This window comes from Hyla sarda, chromosome 3 (assembly GCF_029499605.1).
Source record: "Hyla sarda isolate aHylSar1 chromosome 3, aHylSar1.hap1, whole genome shotgun sequence".
NCBI lineage: Eukaryota > Metazoa > Chordata > Amphibia > Anura > Hylidae > Hyla > Hyla sarda.
In genome coordinates, this window is record NC_079191.1 from 426,431,085 (window position 1) to 426,452,906 (window position 21,822).

A 21,822-nucleotide genomic window follows, 5' to 3' on the forward strand; every position below is an offset into this window, starting at 1 on the left:
CCAGCTGTCTGTGAGGGAGGACTGAGGATACTATACTATATTTTTATAGATAGATATGAGATAGATGGATAGATATGAGATAGATAGATATGAGAGATAGATAGATAGATAGATATGAGATAGATAGATAGATATGAGATAGATGTGAGATAGATAGATATGAGATAGATAGATAGATATGAGAGATAGATAGATATGAGATAGATAGATAGATATGAGATAGATAGGTAGATAGATAGATATGAGATAGGTAGGTAGATAGGTAGGTAGATAGATAGATATGAGGTAGGTAGGTAGGTAGGTAGGTAGGTAGGTAGATAGATAGATAGATAGATATGAGATAGGTAGATAGATAGATAGATAGATATGAGATAGGTAGATAGATATGAGATAGGTAGGTAGATAGATAGATATGAGATAGGTAGATATGAGAGATATGAGATAGATAGATAGGTAGATAGATATGTGATAGATAGATATGGGGATATTCTTCCTCAGGGTTGCTCATAGTCCCGGCAGGTTTCTTTCTTTTGGTTAGTCTTTCTCTGTTGAGGAGGAATCCCATGGTCCTGTGTGACTTCCTGCCTCCTAACAAACCACAGTAGAATATCTTGTCAGATTGTGTTCGGCGGATAAATATTTACCAGTGACCCAACAATGGTGGAGAAGGGAGGTGTAATGTCTCCTTCACCCTCCAGACACATGGAGCTGCCCCCCTCCTCTGTGTCTTCTGATCTGTTTGGGGGTGGACAGTGATAGATGGGGCTCCTAGTGTAAACTGCTGTGTACGTGAGAACAGATCTCTGCTTGCTTTCGCTGAATGGGACCACTCTTATTTACATCCACCACTGTACAGAGGACCTCTGCTTTCCTGACCTGTCTGTGTTAGTGTATACTTTTGCTGTTCCTCTGTTGTTCCTCCTGAAAATGCATGAATAAATTCCTGACAAGATGCTACAGCGGCCCTTGTCAGTACGACATGTCACAGTGTTTCCCAACCAGGGTGCCTCCAGCTGTTGAAAAACTACAACTCCAAGCATGGGAGTTGTAGTTTTGCAACAGCTGGAGGCGCCCTGGTTGGGAAACACTGACCTATCTACACGTAATCTGGCCCTGTTTCGGTAGTCCTGAAGCAAGTGGTAAGATCCGATAGTCATTTATATGTTTCCAGGAGGAGTAGATGAGGAACGGTTTAACGTAGTTCTTAGGAGAGATGGTGCTTCAGTTCACCATAAAATAACATTTATGCATTAGTACAAAACAAATACTTTTTTATTTTATGCAGTTTGCCACGGTTTGGTATCTAGCGTATGCTTATAGGGGGAGATTCCTCAAAACCTGTGCAAAGAAAAAGTAGTGCAGTTGCCATAGCAACCAATCAGCTCGCTTCTTTCATTTTTTAAAAAGACCCTTGCAAAATGTAAGAAGCGATCTGATTGGTTGCTATGGGCAACTGCACTTCTTTTTCTTTGCACAGGTTTTGATAAATCTCCTCCCATAGTATCACAGTCCTGTGTTGCACGGGTCCTTAGGCTATGTTCACACGTTGGAATTCCAGAAATTCCACAGCAGCAGAGTCCCATTGATTTCAATGGGATTCCGCTGCGCAGTTCACATAGCAGAATTTCTTCGCTGGAAACATCTGGCGCGGGAATTCAACGCCTGTCAAGACAGGTCTATTCTTCCTGCAGACTCCGCACGGAAATTCATTGCCGTCTATGAGATGGTGCATTTCTGTGCGGTCCTAGCGCCGGGATGTTCTGCTGTTCCTCCTCTGTCAGGGAAATGTCCGCAGGGATTTTTCTGTATGGGCGTTCACTCGTGTGAACATAGCCCTATAAGCCTTTTATGTTTAGTAATGTTGTTGCCATGTGGCCGCGTGTGGTATTGTCGCTCATCAACGTTCAAGTGAAATCTACAGATCACCAGAATGAAAGGACGTCTTTCATACAAGCCAAAACAGTGCCCCTGTAAACCATGTGGCCTTGTCTGGTACTGAAGCTCTGCAAAAGCGGAAACTAACGCAGCCTTAGTAAGTTTTCGAAATGTCTCCCCCTGAAATGCAGTACCAGACACGGCCACATAGTTTATAGGGGAACTGTTTTGGCTTGAATGAAGACGTCCTTTCATTCTGGTGATCAGTAGGTTTACCAGGATCCAGTTGACCACAATGTTATGGGTGCATTACTTGTGTTGTGGTGACGCCTCTATTGGTGTCCTCGGGAGATCTTTAGATCTTCCTGGGCATGGTGGTCCCCCCCCCCCCCTCTCTCCGAGAGCGGTGACCCCCCTCTCTTTGGACGCGGTGACCCCCCTCTCTTTGGACGCGGTGACCCCCCTCTCTTTGGACGCGGTGACCCCCCCCTCTCTTTGGACGCGGTGACCCCCCCTCTCTTTGGACGCGGTGACCCCCCTCTCTTTGGACGCGGTGACCCCCCCCCTCTCTTTGGACGCGGTGACCCCCCCCCCTCTCTTTGGACGCGGTGACCCCCCCCCTCTCTTTGGACGCGGTGACCCCCCCCCTCTCTTTGGACGCGGTGACCCCCCCCCCTCTCTTTGGACGCGGTGACCCCCCCCCTCTCTTTGGACGCGGTGACCCCCCCCCCTCTCTTTGGACGCGGTGACCCCCCCCTCTCTTTGGACGCGGTGACCCCCCCCCTCTTTTTGGACGCGGTGACCCCCCCCTCTCTTTGGACGCGGTGACCCCCCCCTCTCCCTGGACGCGGTGACCCCCCCCCTCTCCCTGGACGCGGTGACCCCCCCCCCCCTCTCCCTGGACGCGGAGAACCCCCTCTCCCTGGACGCGGAGAACCCCCTCTCCCTGGACGCGGAGAACCCCCTCTCCCTGGACGCGGAGAACCCCCTCTCCCTGGACGCGGAGAACCCCCTCTCCCTGGACGCGGAGAACCCCCTCTCCCTGGACGCGGAGAACCCCCTCTCCCTGGACGCGGAGAACCCCCTCTCCCTGGACGCGGAGAACCCCCCTCTCTCCCCTCCTCTCCCTGGACGCGGTGACCCCCCCCTCTCTCCCCTCCTCTCCCTGGACGCGGTGACCCCCCCCTCTCTCCCCTCCTCTCCCTGGACGCGGTGACCCCCCCCCCCCCTCCTCTCCCTGGACGCGGTGACCACCCCCCCCCCCCCTCCTCTCCCTGGACGCGGTGACCACCCCCCCCCCTCCTCTCCCTGGACGCGGTGACCCCCCCCCCCTCCTCTCCCTGGACGCGGTGACCCCCCCCCCCCTCTCCATAGACGCAGTGACCCCCCCCAAGTGTGGTGAACCCCCTCTCCCTGGACGCGGAAAACCCCCTCTCCCTGGGCGCGGAAAACCCCCTCTCCCTGGACACAGTGACCCCCCCCCCACACACACGGGTTGAACCCACTCTCCCTGGACACAGTGACCCCCCCCCACACACACGGGTTGAACCCACTCTCCCTGGACACAGTGACCCCCCCCCCCCCAAGCACGGTGACCCCCCCCCTCTCCCTGTGCAGGGTGGGGGAGATTTATCATAACCTGTGTAGAGGAAGAGCGGTGCAGTTGCCCTTAGCAACCGATCAGATTGCTTCTTTCATTTTGTACAGGCCTCTGAAAATTAAAGAAATCGAATTGGTTGCTATGGGCAACTGCACCGCTCTTCCTTTACACAGGATATGATAAATCTCCCCCAGTGACCCTACAATCTTTGTAGGTGGCACAGTGTTGAGCTGCAGTACCAGACTCTGCCACATGGTTGAGGGGGGTGCTGTTTTGGCTGCTACAATGAAGATGTCCTTTATTGTGGTGATCGGTAGGACCACAGTGTTATGGGTACATTACTCATCATGTCAGGGAAGTTTTCCTCTCTCCCTCTGTGCTGCTGTGTCCATGACCATTGTGAGAAGCCATGACGCCTCTGTTGGAGCCCCGGGAGATCTCCAGAGGTTTCATGTAGCCGGTTTTCCTGCGGATAAGACGTCACCTCCCAAGTCGAGCTTTGGGTAAAGTCCTGATCTCCTTCCAGCTTAATTGATCCTAATTGGAAACTGACACTCCCTGCCAGGTGGAAGGACTCAGCGCTGGGGCCCGGCGTCACTCAGTGCCCCGCCAGCAGTGCCACACTGGGATTAACGCCTAAAAAGAGCAGAACTCAGTGAGGGACTGCTTCTTCTTCTTTAAAAGGTGCATTGTACCCACGTCAGCAGATGGCACGGCTGTACTAGGTGACAGGAATAATATACAGAGGAACGAAGCCAAAGAAAAGAGCATTAGATGGGATACAGTGTAATGAAGATGGAGGCTACACAGTAATAGCTCCCTGTGCACAGTCACACGTCTGTTCTCTGCTAAATCTAGAATTACACCTCTTCCGCTGCATTATGACCCCTCATGTACTGTATGTTGAGTGTACTTTGCCCGGGCCCGGTGACCCTCCTCTCCCTCTGGGGCCCGGTGACCCTCCTCTCCCTCTGGGGCCCGGTGACCCTCCTCTCCCTCTGGGGCCCGGTGACCCTCCTCTCCCTCTGGGGCCCGGTGACCCTCCTCTCCCTCTGGGGCCCGGTGACCCTCCTCTCCCTCTGGGGCCCGGTGACCCTCCTCTCCCTCTGGGGCCCGGTGACCCTCCTCTCCCTCTGGGGCCCGGTGACCCTCCTCTCCCTCTGGGGCCCGGTGACCCTCCTCTCCCTCTGGGGCCCGGTGACCCTCCTCTCCCTCTGGGGCCCGGTGACCCTCCTCTCCCTCTGGGGCCCGGTGACCCTCCTCCCCCTCTGGGCACCGGTGACCCTCCTCCCCCTCTGGGCACCGGTGACCCTCCTCCCCCTCTGGGGCCCGGTGACCCTCCTCTCCCTCTGGGGCCCGGTGACCCTCCTCTCCCTCTGGGGCCCGGTGACCCTCCTCTCCCTCTGGGGCCCGGTGACCCTCCTCTCCCTCTGGGGCCCGGTGACCCTCCTCTCCCTCTGGGCACCGGTGACCCTCCTCTCCCTCTGGGCACCGGTGACCCTCCTCTCCCTCTGGGCACCGGTGACCCTCCTCTCCCTCTGGGCACCGGTGACCCTCCTCTCCCTCTGGGCACCGGTGACCCTCCTCTCCCTCTGGGCACCGGTGACCCTCCGCTCCCTCTGGGCACCGGTGACCCTCCGCTCCCTCTGGGCACCGGTGACCCTCCTCTCCCTCTGGGCACCGGTGACCCTCCTCTCCCTCTGGGCACCGGTGACCCTTCAGCTGACACCTATATAGTACGTGTGGCCGGCAATGCACCGGCTTAGACTTATGCTTTGTCCCCTATCCTCACTAGACACAGGGGCACTTGTACACTGTCAGCTCTGATAACTATCCTTACAAGCCACTCTGCAGCACTATTACATGCTGTTTCCTAAGACAACCGCTTAGACCAGTGTTTTTTTTTTCCAACCAGAGTGCCTCCAGCTGTTGCAAAATAACAACTCCCAGCATGCCCGGACAGCCGAAGGCTGTCCGGGCATGCTGGGAGTTGTAGTTTTGCAACAGCTGGAGGCACCCTGGTTGGAAAACACTGGCTTAGACTAAACCAATCAGTGTGAAAACAACTCAAGGTTCACATGGGGGCTTCATAATTTCATATCCAGGCAGATTTCCCATTCAGGGCTCTGGAAAAGCTTAGTGGCTGCCTATGGATTGTCACCAAACTTTCCCAGAATCAGATAATTTCAAAGCAATCTTGAAAAAGATTGAAAAAGGGAAAGAAAAAAAAAAAAATATATATATATATATATATATATATATATATATATATATATATATATATATATATATTATTGTTTTTTTATTATTATTATTATTATTATTATTTTTAACCATTTCAAGAACTGGTGGGGGAAACATTGAGGCGAAATGTTGTAGAGGAACAGATCAAAGGCGGAAAGTAACACAAAGCAGCTCTGGACCCCCCCATCACATGGAAGCAGGAAGAGACTAGAGATGACATGTCACCTTCATATCCTGACTCTGTGACCCTGTGTTCTCAGGAGGCTCTTCCCATCCCAGCTGTTACCACTAAACACACAGCCCCTGGGGTTACACTAGAATAGAGGCCCGGCCCTGCCTCCCTATTGGTCGCCTCTGCCTGGAATTCTCCATCCCTTCATGACCAGCCTGTGGAGTCAACATGTGCTTGTCAGTCAGGCTCCAGGGCGAGGTGGGTGCAGGATGTGCCATACACACAATAGTTCTGCAGTGTAAACTATGGGATCCCTCTAGAGGACGGGCCCCCTGTTAGGGCCAGCTGTCCCAGCAGATCCCTGGATCCCGGATTTCTTGCAGCTGGAGGGGACGATATCAGGAATGTACTTACTGCTACTTACTGCACCGAAGTGTACACTGCAGGGTGAGGAAGACGAGGGACAGAGAACGGCTTTATTATTATTTATCTAATATTATGTTCAATACATATAGATACATTGGTGGTATGTATTTCTGCATTGTCCTTTGTATGATCTATCTTATATCTATGCATCTATCTCATATCTATCTCTCATATCTATCTCATATCTATCTATCTATCTATCTATCTAATATCTATGCATCTATTTCATATCTATCTATCTCTCGTATCTATCTATCTCATATCTATCTCATATATATCTATCTATCTCATATCTATCTATCTCATATCTATCCATCTATCTATCTCATATCCATCTATCTATCACATATCTATCTATCTCTCGTATCTATCTATCTCATATCTATCTATCTATCTCATATCCATCTATCTATCACATATCTATCTATCTCTCGTATCTATCTCTCATATCTATCTCATATCCATATATCTATCTCATATCTATCCATCTATCTCATATCTATCTATCTCATATCTATCTATCTCTTATCTATCTATCTCTTATCTATCTATCTCTTATCTATCTATCTCTTATCTATCTATCTCTTATCTATCTATCTCTTATCTATCTATCTCAATCTATCTCAATCTATCTCAATCTATCTCAATCTATCTCAATCTATCTCAATCTATCTCAATCTATCTCAATCTATCTCAATCTATCTCAATCTATCTCAATCTATCTATCTCAATCTATCTATCTCAATCTATCTATCTCAATCTATCTATCTCAATCTATCTATCTCAATCTATCTGTCTCAATCTATCTGTCTCAATCTATCTGTCTCAATCTATCTGTCTCAATCTATCTGTCTCAATCTATCTGTCTCAATCTATCTGTCTCAATCTATCTGTCTCAATCTATCTGTCTCAATCTATCTGTCTCAAATCTATCTGTCTCATATCTATCTGTCTCATATCTATCTGTCTCATATCTATCTATCTCATATCTTTCCATCTTTTATTTATATACTTATGATCCCAATCATTATATAACAAGACCTTTTTCTTTTCTGTCTTGTAAGGTGGACTATATAAGTGCCTGTAATGGGAATACTTACCCCTCCCCTTATCTAGTGGGAATACTTACCCCTCCCCTTATCTAGTGGGAATACTTACCCCTTCCCTTATCTAGTGGGAATAAAAACCCCTTCCCTTATCTAGTGGGAATACTTACCCCTTCCCTTATCTAGTGGGAATACTTACCCCTTCCCTTATCTAGTGGGAACACTTACCCCTTCCCTTCCCCTTATCGTCTCTTTTCATTAATTTGCTGGAGTTCAGACGACCTTTTCTTGTATAATGTCATAAGGATTAGTACATGTTTATAACTTTTATATCTTTTTGGCTACTTTTACGTGTGTGTGGGTATAAATATTATAATATAATATATAGTCTGTTTACTACATCTCCTATATATTCTCTTCCTTTTGTTTTCTATACATGTTACATTTTTCTTATAAATATGGTCGGTTTAGATTCTTGAATGTTATTGTCTAAACTTAAAAATCTTTTCTTTCTGTGAGATTCTTTCCATCGTCTGTGGTTGTAGACCTCCGTCCATCTGCAGGTTATTAATACTTGATGCTCTGTACATTATTATAGCAGGGTTATTGTTACTATATTAATACTTGATGCTCTGTACATTATTATAGCCGGGTTATTGTTACTATATATAATACTTGATGCTCTGTACATTATCATAGCAGGGTTATTGTTACTATATTAATACTTGATGCTCTGTACATTGTTATGGTTGGGTTATTGTTACTATATTAATACTTGATGCTCTGTACATTATTATAGCTGGGTTATTGTTACTATATTAATACTTGATGCTCTGTACATTATTATGGTTGGGTTATTGTTACTATATTAATACTTGATGCTCTGTACATTATTATAGCTGGGTTATTGTTACTATATTAATACTTGATGCTCTGTACATTATTATAGCAGGGTTATTGTTACTATATTAATGATGCTCTGTACATTATTATAGTTGGGTTATTGTTACTATATTAATACTTGATGCTCTGTACATTATTATAGCAGGGTTATTGTTACTATATTAATACTTGATGCTCTGTACATTATTATAGCTGGGTTATTGTTACTATATTAATGATGCTCTGTACATTATTATAGCTGGGTTATTGTTACTATATTAATACTTGATACTCTGCACATTATTATGGCTGGGTTATTGTTACTATATTAATACTTGATGCTCTGTACATTATTATAGCAGGGTTATTGTTACTATATTAATACTTGATGCTCTGTACATTGTTATGGTTGGGTTATTGTTACTATATTAATACTTGATGCTCTGTACATTGTTATGGTTGGGTTATTGTTACTATATTAATACTTGATGCTCTGTACATTGTTATAGCTGGGTTATTGTTACTATATTAATACTTGATGCTCTGCACATTATTATGGTTGGGTTATTGTTACTATGTTAATACTTGATGCTCTGTACATTATTATAGCCGGGTTATTGTTACTATATTAATACTTGATGCTCTGTACATTATTATAGTTGGGTTATTGTTACTATATTAATACTTGATGCTCTGTACATTGTTATGGTTGGGTTATTGTTACTATATTAATACTTGATGCTCTGTACATTGTTATAGCTGGGTTATTGTTACTATATTAATACTTGATGCTCTGTACATTATTATAGCCGGGTTATTGTTACTATATTAATACTTGATGCTCTGTACATTATTATAGCCGGGTTATTGTTACTATATTAATACTTGATGCTCTGTACATTATTATAGCCGGGTTATTGTTGCTATATTAATACTTGATGCTCTGTACATTATTATAGCAGGGTTATTGTTAGTATATTAATACTTGATGCTCTGTACATTATTATGGCTGGGTTATTGTTACTATATTAATACTTGATGCTCTGTACATTATCATAGCAGGGTTATTGTTACTATATTAATACTTGATGCTCTGTACATTATCATAGCAGGGTTATTGTTACTATATTAATACTTGATGCTCTGTACATTGTTATGGTTGGGTTATTGTTACTATATTAATACTTGATGCTCTGTACATTATTATGGCTGGGTTATTGTTACTATATTAATACTTGATGCTCTGTACATTATTATAGTTGGGTTATTGTTACTATATTAATACTTGATGCTCTGTACATTATTATAGCAGGGTTATTGTTACTATATTAATACTTGATGCTCTGTACATTATTATGGTTGGGTTATTGTTACTATATTAATACTTGATGCTCTGTACATTATTATGGTTGGGTTATTGTTACTATATTAATACTTGATGCTCTGTACATTATTATAGCTGGGTTATTGTTACTATATTAATACTTGATGCTCTGTAGATTATTATAGCTGGGTTATTGTTACTATATTAATACTTGATGCTCTGTACATTATTATAGCTGGGTTATTTTTTTTTTTCTACAAGAATCTATCTATCTTTCTATCTATCTCAAATATATCTTTTTATCTAACTTTTTTGCAGCATGTGGATGAACATTGTTAAAGGGGTTATCCAGGATTATAAAAACAGTTTATTTTTTCCAAAACAGCGCCTCCCCTGTGCTCAGGTTGTGTGTGGTATTGCATCTCAGTTCCATTGAAGTAAGTGAAGCCAAGATGCAATACTATGCACAACCTGTTGACAGGGGTGGCGCTGTTTTTGAAAAAAATCTAATAAAACCAACTCTGTTGTTCTATTCCTGGATAACCCTTTTAAAAGGGACCTGTAACCACTTTTATGCTTCCCAAACCGCGCATGACAGGAGCAACCGTGATTGTAGGTTGTCTCCCTGAACCAATGTTTCCCAACCAGAGTTCCTCCAGCTGTTGCAAAACTACAACTCCCAGCATGCCCGGACAGCCGAAGGCTGTCCGGGCATGCTGGGAGTTGCTGTTTTGCATTAGCTGGAGGCACCCTGATTAGGAAAGACTGCCCTATACCCAAACAAGGAGAGGTCTTAAAGGGGTATTCAAGGAAAAAACTTTTTATATATATATATATATATATATATATATATATATACACATATATATATATCAACTGGCTTTAGAAAGTTAAACAGATTTGTAAATTACTTCTATTAAAAAATCTTAATCCTTTCAATAATTATCAGCTGCTGAAGTTGAGTTGTTTTTTGTCTGGCAACAGTGCTCTCTGCTGACATCTCTGCTTGTCTCGGGAACTGCACAGAGTAGAATAGGTTTGCTATGGGGATTTGCTTCTAAACTGGGCGTTTCCCGGGACACGTGTCATCAGAGAGCGCTTAGACAGAAAAGAACAACTCAACTTCAGCAGCTCATAAGTACTGAAAGGATTAAGTTTTTTTTTTTTTTAAATAGAAGTAATATACAAATTTGTTTAACTTTCTGGAGCCAGTTGATATATAAAAAAAATTATTTTTTTCCTGAATAACCCCTTTAAAGGGGTTCTCCGCCCCTAGACATCTTATCCCCTATCCAAAGGATAGGGGATAAGATGTCAGATCGCCGCGGTGCCGCTGCTGGGGAGCCCCGGGATCCTTGCTGTGGCACTGCGCTATCATTACAGCAGAGAGCGAGATCGCTCTGCGCGTAATGACGGGCGATACAGGGGCCGGAGCATTGTTATGTCACGGCTCCGCCCCTCGTGATGTCACGGCCCGCCCCTTTCAATAGAAGTCTATGGGAGGGGGCGCGGCGGTCGTCACGCCCCCTGCCATAGACTTGCATTAAGGGGACGGGCCGTGATGTCACGAGGGGCGGAGCCATGACGTCACGCGGCTCCGTCCCCTGTATCGCCCGTCATTACGCACAGAGCGAACTCTCTCTGTGCTGTAATAATGGCGGGGTGCCGCAGCGGCGATCCCGGGGGTCCCCAGCAGCGGCACCGCAGCGATCTGACATCTTCTATCCTTTGGATAGGGGATAAGATGTCTAGGGGCGGAGAACCCCTTTAAGCTTGATGGGGCCGGGTAGAAGCCAATGCGGACCGTTCAGGTAAAGTATGGCTCGGGCAGCATGAATGTGATGACAGGTTCCCTTTTAAAATCAAATGTTCTATGTTCTTTCTTCCATATCTAGTGCAAATATGCGGCCACGAGACTGATTGATAGAGTGAGGAGACAACGGCTGCCACTTTTAACAGTAGGTGCGTCATCAGGACGCACATACAGCTAATCGCCCTAAGTGAGTTTACCAGATTCCCCCCCCGGCCCTGAGCAAATCCGTCTCGATTGATTTAACCCACATAGCCCAGTTTTTCCCTGCGTAACGTTTTTTTGTTTCTTTTTTACTTTTTTCATTGTGAGAAACATTTAAAGTTTACGTTGTTACTATAGTTTTACAATGAATCGCAGGTGACGCTATTACTATGTAGCCCGAGTCCTAAAGGCGCACGTGCCCAAATCTCGTAGGAACACTAGCAGATGTGTCCACCCTCAGTATGAATATTTTTTTTTTGTGATATATTTAAGGTGGTGTGCTCCAGTGATTCGGAGACGTGCGGCCAGAACATTTTTTTTTTTCTGCGGAAAACTCCCCGTCATAGGTTTTGGCTTTTTCTTCTGGCTGCCAGTGAAAGGAAATTAAATCATTTTAAAGTGCTAGACGCGCTGGCGCGGTGCCAGGCAGAGATGTAAGGTTTAAGGTAACTTTTTTTATATACGTCTGCTCGGACTATGGTTGCACACTGCTTTTCCGACATGAAAGAGGCCAGACGTGTACCCGGAGATCACTCGTACGTTTCCTCACAGAAACCCCATTCATTTCTGACCCAGGAATGTGTGCGAGTCTTGTGCGCAGAACAAACACGCCGTCCCCAGACAAACACGTATCGTCCAGAGAAACAACTTAACACTTCTCCGCATTCATTATCACCGTGTTACATTCATGAGGTATCGGGACCAAAAACATCGGCCCCTGTGTATTACAATCTCCAGCTCTTCGGCGTGTTGTGTTTTCCCGGCCCGGGGCCTGTTTGCCGAATGCAGATTAGATTTAACTCCTCTAAATATTACAGGGACAATCCTTAAAGGGAAAGTATATCTCCAACATTTTGTTTATCCCCCCCCCCCAAAAAAAAATCAACTTTAGAAATGTTTTTTTTTTTTCTTTCTACTTTTGTGATCCTACAGCTGCTATACATACCTATGTGTATCCATGGTGACAGACTACAAACCAACTGTGTAGTCTGAGCCTGTACACATGGTCCCATTTTATTTGTCCCCATTGCTGCTTCCCCCCCCCCCCCCCCCAGAAACAGCGCTATACCCCTGTCCCCAGGTTGTGTGTGGCATTGCAGTTCAATTCTATTAAAGTGAATGGAGCCAACTTGTAATACCAGATGCAGACTAAGGACAGGTGTGGCGCTGTTTTGGAAAGATCAGCTTTATATTGTTCAACTGTTAACAGTTAACTGCTTTAAAGCAGCACAAATCCACAGCAAACTACAGTACAATACATGTGAATTGTATTTTGAAAAAATAAAACGTTGTCTATGTATCGTGGAATTTTTCTGCCTGGAAGAAACAAGCATGTAGCAGAGAGGGCTCTTGTTTGCACCTTAGATTTGACCATTTAGGTGCATAGGGTTTAAATTTACAATGATAGATTTTGCCGTGGAATTGCTGTGGATCAAGTTGTGAATTTGCAGCAAGCGGAAAAATTCCACCATGTTTTGGCCTTCACTTTAAGACAGTATTTCCCAACCAGGGTGCCTCCAGCTGTGGCAAAACTACAACTCCCAGCATGCTTGGAGTTGTAGTTTTGCAATGGCTGGAAGAATACTGGTTGGGAAACACTACTCTGAGCATTGCTATTGGTCTCCCATCCACTACCCAGACCACGACACCTGCTGCTTAGCATTCTGGGAGTTGTAGTTTTGCAATGGCTGGAAGAACGCTGGTTGGGAAACCCTACTCTGAGCAATGCTGTTGGTCTCCCATCCACTGCCCAGACCATGACGCCTGCTGCTTAGCATTCTGGGAGTTGTAGTTTTGCCACAGCTGGGTGCACCCCGTTGAGAAAGAATCCTGATCTTCTCAATGACCCCCCAGGACTTTATACATTACACTGGCTTATTATCCCATCTGGGAAGTATATATAAGTCCATTCAGAGCTTCTTCTCTTTTGCAGGCTTCAGAATTCATCAGCCTGGCTCTTGAATTATTACAGATGACGCCGATTTCGAGCAAAACCCTCTCGCCCACATGTCTGGGAGACTTGTCATGTCTGAGTCTTTACGCCTACAGGGACATCATCAGCTCAGGGAGGCGTCCGCTTCTCATCCTAGAATGACTCTATCTGGAAAAAATATCCATGTGCTGAGGCCGTATATGTTACGTAGCTGTCAGCCGTGTGATGGCTCCTGGCAGGCAGCTGTCTATCCTGACTCCCCCATAAACATTGCATTGAGCAAACAGTGAGGGGATTTGAATAAACAACCATCTGAGACTTGTGGTGCCGCTTATCTTCCGGGGGGGGGGGGGGGGATTTGGCACTTTGGGAATGGTTGAACGGCCTTAGTACATATTAGGGATCGACCGATATTGATTTTTCTAGAGCCGATACCGATTACCTGTGAACTTTTCAGGCCGATAGCCGATAACTTATACCGAAATTCCGTTGGCAGTATAGTTCCCCACATTAGGGTTGGCAGTATAGTTCCCCCACATTAGGTTGGCAGTATAGTTCCCCCACATTAGGTTGGCAGTATAGTTCCCCACATTAGGGTTGGCAGTATAGTTCCCCCACATTAGGTTGGCAGTATAGTTCCCCCACATTAGGTTGGCAGTATAGTTCCCCCACATTAGGGTTGGCAGTATAGTTCTCTCACATTAGGTTGGCAGTATAGTTCTCCCACATTAGGTTGGCAGTATAGTTCCCCACATTAGGGTTGGCAGTATAGTTCTCCCACATTAGGTTGGCAGTATAGTTCCCCCACGTTAGGTTGGCAGTACAGTCCCCCCACATTAAGTTGGCAGTACAGTTCCCCCACATTAGGTTGGCAGTACAGTTCCCCCACATTAGGTTGGCAGTACAGTTCCCCCACATTAGGTTGGCAGTACAGTTCCCCCACATTAGGTTGGCAGTACAGTTCCCCACATTAGGTTGTAGTTCCCCCACATTATGTTGGCAGTACAGTTCCCCACATTAGGTTGTAGTTCCCCCACATTAGGTTGGCAGTATAGTTCTCCCACATTAGGTTGTAGTTCCTCTACATTAGGTGCAGTATAGTTCCCCACATTAGGTGCAGTATAGTTCCCCACATTAGGTTGGCAGTATAGTTCCCCACATTAGGTTGGCAGTATGTTCCCCCACAGACATACAGCCTCCAGCCATATACAGTGTATGGCTGGAGGCTGTATGCCTGTGTACTGCCCCACTTCAGTGCTCTGACCACCGCTCCTCCGGTCCGGCCATAACAGTAGGTCCCGGGACCAGAGGAGCGGTGGTCTGAGCACCGAAGCTGATGTGCCGTTGGTCACATACCATGCTGGCCAGCGCGCGTCTTCCACCTCCATGTTCTGCTCCTCCACGCCTCCGTTGCTATGGGCGCACGCATGGGACGTCCATCCCGGCTTGCGCTATCGTCCGGCGGCCCCTGCGGTTTTAAACTTAACGCGGGGCCGCAGAGAGTTGACGGGGGGGGGGGGGGGGGGGGGGTTGGATCCCTGTGTCCTGAAAACATCTTTCGGGACGCAGGAATGTCCGGGCTGCAAGTATATTCATTGGGGGCACACGCGCTGGACGCATTATCGGCAAGGATAGATGCCGATAACTTACAAAATCGTGAATATCGGACGATAATATTGGCCAATCCGATAATCGGTCGATCCCTAGTACATATATTATTGGCCATAACTAACATTAATCTAATCTTTTCATCGTATTGTAGGTCTGGTACTCTGATGAAACTTTCGTAAAATGTTTCGACATAAACCAGTTCCCATAAAGTTCCCATCCTAACTGAGATTAAAGTGCGAATGTCAAGTTCTTCCTCAAGATGGTAGTGCCGGACCCATTGGACAAGTGTGCCCAATGGGTCACCACCACCACAACCAGATGTGATGGAATTACCAACAGTAGTGTGAATGAAGCCTAAGGCCATGTTCACACAATGGAATTACCTTGTGGAATGTGGCCGAGAAATTCCGTTGCAGTAGAGTCCCATTGTTTTCAGTGGGATTCTGCTGCACCGTGCACGTGGTGGAATTTACTCTGCGGAAATGACTACCGTGGAAATCCCGATTTATAGCCTCTGCAGAAAGAGCTGACATGTCAATTCTTTAACCGGAATCTGCTTGGAAATGCATTGCCATCTATACAGGCGGTGCATTTCCGTGCCAATGAAAGGACCAAGTAGGAGATCAGTTATGACCATAGTACACGCTACTATAATACTGCCCCCTGTGGATGGAGGTATGTAGAGTGAAGCCTCTTTATAGGAGTACTCCCCTGGAAAACTTTTTTTTTTTTTTTTTTTAATCAACTGTTGCCAGAAAGTTAAACAGATTTGTAAATGACTTCTATGTAAATATCTTAACCCTTCCAGTAAGAAGCAGCTGCTGTATGCTCCACAGGAAGTTCTTTTCTTTTTGAAGATATTTTCTGCTTACCACAGTGCTCTCTGCTGACACCTCTGTCCGTTTTAGGAACTGTCTGGAGCAGGAGAGGTTTGCAATGGGGATTTGCTCCTACTTGGGACAGTTCCTAACATGGACAGAGGTGTCAGCAGAGAGCCCTGTGGTCAGACAGAAAGGGAATTAAAAAAGAAAAGAACTTCCTGTGGAGCAAACAGCAGCTGATAAGTACTGGAAGGATTAAAGGGGTAGTCCAGTCCTGAAAAACTTATCCCCTTTCCTAAGGATAGGGGATATGTTTCAGATCGCGGGGGGGGGGGTCCGACTGCTGGGGCACGAAGCGGCGGCCGACACCCCCCCCCCTCAATACAGCGTACAGGAGATCCTGGGGGGCCCCAGCGGTCCCCCGAGCGATCTGAAACGTATCCCCTATCCTTAGGAAAGGGGATACGTTTTTCAGGACTGGACTACTCCTTTAATCCTTCCAGTACTTATCAGCTGCTGTTTGCTCCACAGGAAGTTCTTTTCATTTTTCAGGACTGGTCTACTCCTTTAAGATTTTTACATAGAAGTAATTTACTAATCTGAATAACTTTCTGGAACCAGTTGATTTAAAAAAAAATGTTTTCCAGTGGAGTACCCCTTTAAGACGACCACCTAAAATTGCATTAAAAAAAGGGTTCTCCTCAAAGAATGTCTAATAAATGCACAGAAAATACCATGTGGATAAGGGGATTGACTTCATATCATGAAGTAGAAGGGGGTGACCCAGTAGAGTCCCCCTTTATTCACAGGATATCCCATTGTGGTCTTTACCGGCTGAGATGTGTTTTCATACCATGGACAAATAGAGTTTCCTTCATTTTTTTCCTAGTTCCTAGTGGAGCAGGTGTTCCCAGGTTTTTGGCGCGGGTTCGGTGGGGGGAGACGGCCGTACATCCATCATGCTGGCATTTTTCAGGAATGTGGGGTATGTTCTGATACTCGTTTTCTCAGTTTGCCCTTAATTTCCACATACTTGGCATTCCCCCGGAGCCCACTCTGGGTCAGGGATTGTTGTCTGGAAGATAAAATGTCACTTTCCATCATCCGGTCTATTGTTGGCGCTGTTTGGTTCCAGTCTTTGTAAATAGACTTGACCTGCAGAATGGGTGGGTGCAGCCTCCATGTTTTTTTTCAGCCCTCTGTTCATGTTGCTTTCTCCACAACTGCAGGTCTTTGGCGGTGATCATTAAAGGGGTACTCTCGGCATGCTAAGCAGCAGGTATCATGGTCTGGGTAGTGGATGGGAGACCAACAGCCATGCTCAGAGCCTCCAGCTGTTGCAAAACTACAACTCCCAGCATGCTAAGCAGCAGGTATCATGGTCTGGGTAGTGGTTGGGAGACCAACAGCCATGCTCAGAACCTCCAGCTGTTGCAAAACTACAACTTCCAGCATGCTAAGCAGCAGGTACCATGGTCTGGGTAGTGGATGGGAGACCAATAGCCATGCTCAGAGCAGTGTTCCCCAACCAGTGTTCCTCCAGCTGTTGCAAAAGAAGAATTCCCAGCATGCCCGGACCGCCTTAGGCGGTCCGGGCATGCTGGGAATTCTTCTTTTGCAACAGATGGAGGCCCCCTAGTTGGAGAACACTGAACTAAGCTTAAAGGGGTACTCCGGTGGGAAACTTTTTTGTTTTGTTTAAATCAACTGGTGCTAGAAAGTTAAACAGATTTGTAAATGACTTCTATTACTTCCAGTACTTATTAGCTGCTGAATACTACAGAGGAAATTCCTTTCTTTTTGGAATACAGAGCTCTCTGCTGGCATCATGACCACAGTGCTCTCTGCTGACCTCTCTGTCCATTTTAGGAACTGTCCAGAGCAGCCTATGTTTGCTATGGGGATTTTCTCCTACTCTGGACAGTTCTCAAAATGGACAGAGATGTCAGCAGAGAGCACTGTGCTCGTGATGTCAGCAGAGAGCTCTGTGTTCCAAAAAGAAGAAAATTTCCTCTGTAGTATTCAGCAGCTAATAAGTACTGGAAGGATTAAGATTTTTTTTAATAGATGTAATTTACAAATCTGTTTAACTTTCTGGCACCAGTTGATAAAAAAATAAATAAATAAAAATAGTTTTTCACCGGAGTACCCCTTTAAAGGGGCCGCATTGCTCCAGAAACCTAAGGATAGGCCAGCAATATATTTTACTGGTAGGGAGTTGGGCCTGTTTGTCTCTCTCTCTCTCTCTCTCTAGTCACTGCCAAAGCAGCATTTATGATTCTTCTGTATTATTGATCTGGTTGAACGTGTTGACCTGCAGGAGACTTACCGTCATTCTACTCCACTGTTTACATCTACCAGAATACAATGAATCAGAGCCTGTGCTCTCCTAAATGGCCTAATTTGGAATTTGACTTGTATGTAGGGTCGCCACCTGGCCGGTGTTTTACCGGCACGACCGGTATTTTGGCCACCCTGTCGGTATTTTTATATTAAAATACCGGCCATGCAATGTATTTATTCAACTAATCCTCCAGCTGGTGGATTGTTGCACCATATGCTATACCAGTGTTTCCCAACCAGAGCTCCTCCAGCTGTTGCAAAACTACAACTCCCAGCATGTTGTACTAAATAGTAGTATATAGTATAGGTCAGTGTTTCCCAACCAGAGCGCCTCCAGATGTTGCAAAACTACAACTCCCAGCATGTTGGACTATATAGTAGTATATAGTATAGGTCAGTGTTTCCCAACCAGCGTGCCTCCAGCTGTTGCAAAACTGCAACTTCCTGCATGTTGGACTATATAGCAGTATATAGTATAGGTCAGTGTTTCCCAACCAGAGCTCCTCCAGCTGTTACAAAACTACAACTCCCAGCATGTTGGATTATATAGTAGTATATAGTATAGGTCATTGTTTCCCAACCAGGGGTGCCTCCAGCTGTTGTAAAACTACAACTCCCAGCATGTTGGACTATATAGTAGTATATAGTATAGGTCAGTGTTTCCCAACCAGGGGTGCCTCCAGCTGTTGCAAAACTACAATTTCCCGCATGTTGAACTACATAGTAGTATATAGTATAGGTCAGTGTTTCCCAACCAGAGCTCCTCCAGCTGTTACAAAACTACAACTCCCAGCATGTTGGACTATATAGTAGTAAATAGTATAGGTCATTGTTTCCCAACCAGGGGTGCCTCCAGCTGTTGCAAAACTACAACTCCCAGCATGTTGGACTATATAGTAGTATATAGTATAGGTCAGTGTTTCCCAACCAGGGGTGCCTCCAGCTGTTGTAAAACTACAACTCCCAGCATGTTGGACTATATAGTAGTATATAGTATAGGTCAGTGTTTCCCAACCAGAGCTCCTCCAGCTGTTGAAAAACTACAACTCCCAGCATGCCCGGACAGCCAACGGCTGTCCCGGCATGCTGGGAGTTGTAGTTTTTCAACAGCTGGAGGCGCTCTGGTTAGGAAACACTGGGATTTCACTGGGAGTCCAACATGCTGGAAGTTGTAGTTTCCCGTTTGGAGCAGCTGCTGACCCACAGGCTGTATCAGGGCATGCTGGGAGTTGTAGTTAGTAACGAACTGCAACTCCCATATTTGCTATAAAAAATAAAAAAATAATAATTTAAAAAAGCGATCAAAAAGTCCCATCAAAACAAAAATGGTCTTGTTAAAAACTACAGATTGGGGCGCAAAAAAATGAGCCTCATACAGGCCCCGTATAAGGAGAAATAAAAACGTTATAGGGGTCAGAATATTAAAAAACACCCCCCCCCCCCCCCGCATATGTGTATCCTGTGATGTCACGCATAGATAATTAATTATGCAAATTAGCATGGCCGGTATTTATTTATTTTTTGCAAGAAAGGCGACCACCCTACTTGTATGTAATCCGTGTATCCGAATGTTCCTCGGCACCCATCTAATACTGTCCTCCTTCTCTCCGTAGACTCTTCCATGATTGTAAGGCGTTGACGACAAGATGGCGGTGAACAGCAGGAACAGCGATTGTGTAACTCACAGCAACGGTGGCCTCCCATCCAAAACACATTGTACCGGTCAAACCACGTCCAGCGATGGCGACCAAACGCCTCTGACCACAGAGGAACCCAGACTTAAAGTCAGTCCCAATGGATGCATTTCCCACAATGGTGCGGCCAAGCCTTGCCCTATGTTCCTAGAGCACCAGAGACCGACCATCGTCGCCCAGTGCTGCCACCACTGCGCCTATCATCCTCCGCTGACCAGTCGGCAGGACTGCGCTCCCCTGAATGGAGGGACTGCCCCCTGCGCACTGAATTCCGGGTGTTCTCAGCAGCATTCGGAGTTCTCTCCAAACTCTGTGTGTCCAAACCACCCACCTGTGTACCACCCCGTCTGCTGCGTTCAGCCGCCCACGTCCTTCTGTCTCCACCAATGGCGCGACCATTTCCAGCACCAGCAAGTGCCGCCTCACCTAGTGAATATAAGGTCAGTGGATTGTTCTCTTTTATATGCTTTACCATCAAATTCCCCCTCTTTTATATGGTTTATGATCATATGAACCTGGTTTTACATGGTTTTTGAGCATATTTACCCTCTTTTATATGGTTTCTAATCCCATTTACCCTTCTTAATATGATTTACAATCAGATTTACCATCTTTAATATGGTTTATGATCATATTCCCCCTTTTATATAGTTTACCATTATATTTATCCTGTTTATATGGTTTACGGTCAGATTTACCCTCTTGTATATAGTTTACCATTATAATTATGCTCTTTTCTATGGTTTACCATCATATTTACACTCTTTTTTTTTATTTTTATTTTTTTTGGGACTGCGTCTAATATTTACTCTTTTTTTATATGATTTATTATTATTACATTTACCCTCTTTTTTTATGGTTTATAATTATATTCCCCTTTTTTTTTTGTATATAGTTTACCATTATATTGACGCTCTTTTCTATGGTTTTCCATCTTGTTTACCCTCTTTTATATGGTTTATAATCATATTCCCCTTTTTTATAGTTTACCATTATATTTACGCTCTTTTCTATGGTTTACCATCTTGTTTACCCTCTTTTTTGTGGTTTGCCATCATATTTACGCTCTTATATGGTTTATAATCATATTCCCCTTTTTTTTTTTTTTTTTTTAATAGTTTACCATTATATTTACCCTCTTTTCTATGGTTTACCATTATATTTACCCTCTTTTTTTGTGGTTTGCCATCATATTTACCCTCTCTTATATGTTTTATAATCATATTCCCCTTTTTTATAGTTTACCATTATAATTATGCTCTTTTCTATGGTTTACCATCATATTTACCCTCTCTTATATGGTTTATAATCATATTCCCCTTTTTTATAGTTTACCATTATAATTATGCTCTTTTCTATGGTTTACCATCATATTTCCCATATTTGATATGGTTTACCATCATATTTACACTCTTCAATATGGCTTCTAATCCTATTTACCCTACTTAATATGATTTACAATCAGATTTACCATCTTTTATATGGTTTATGATCATATTCCCCTTTTATATAGTTTACCATTAAATTAACTGTTTATATGGTTTACGATCAGATTTACCCTCTTGTATATAGTTTTACCATTATATTTATGCTCTTTTCTATGGTTTACCATCATATTTCCCATGTTTGATATGGTCTACCATCATATTTACACTTTTTATTTTTGGACTGCGATATTGACTCTTTTTTATTTATTATATGGTTTATTATATTTACCCTCTTTTTTTATGGTTTGCCATCATATTTACCCTTTTTTTTTATATGGTATATTATCATATTTACCCTTTTTTTATATGGTATTTTATCATATTTACCCTTTTTTTTAATATGGTATATT

At 44.7% G+C, this 21,822-nt stretch overlaps 1 protein-coding gene across 5 annotated transcripts in view; it reads left to right on the top strand.

The window, feature by feature from the left end:
• DISP1 (dispatched RND transporter family member 1) overlaps positions 1-21,822 on the top strand; it is a 111,923-nt gene that overhangs the window by 23,393 nt on the left and 66,708 nt on the right. For 3 of the 5 annotated variants that reach the window (XM_056568416.1, XM_056568415.1, XM_056568419.1), the window contains one exon: positions 19,905-20,425. In XM_056568416.1, the coding sequence (XP_056424391.1) occupies positions 19,938-20,425 (488 nt within the window). In that variant the 5' untranslated portion in view covers positions 19,905-19,937. Of the gene's footprint in view, positions 1-6,015; positions 6,418-19,904; positions 20,426-21,822 lie in introns of those variants that run through there. The other 2 variants (XM_056568417.1, XM_056568418.1) reach the window with 2 other exon arrangements.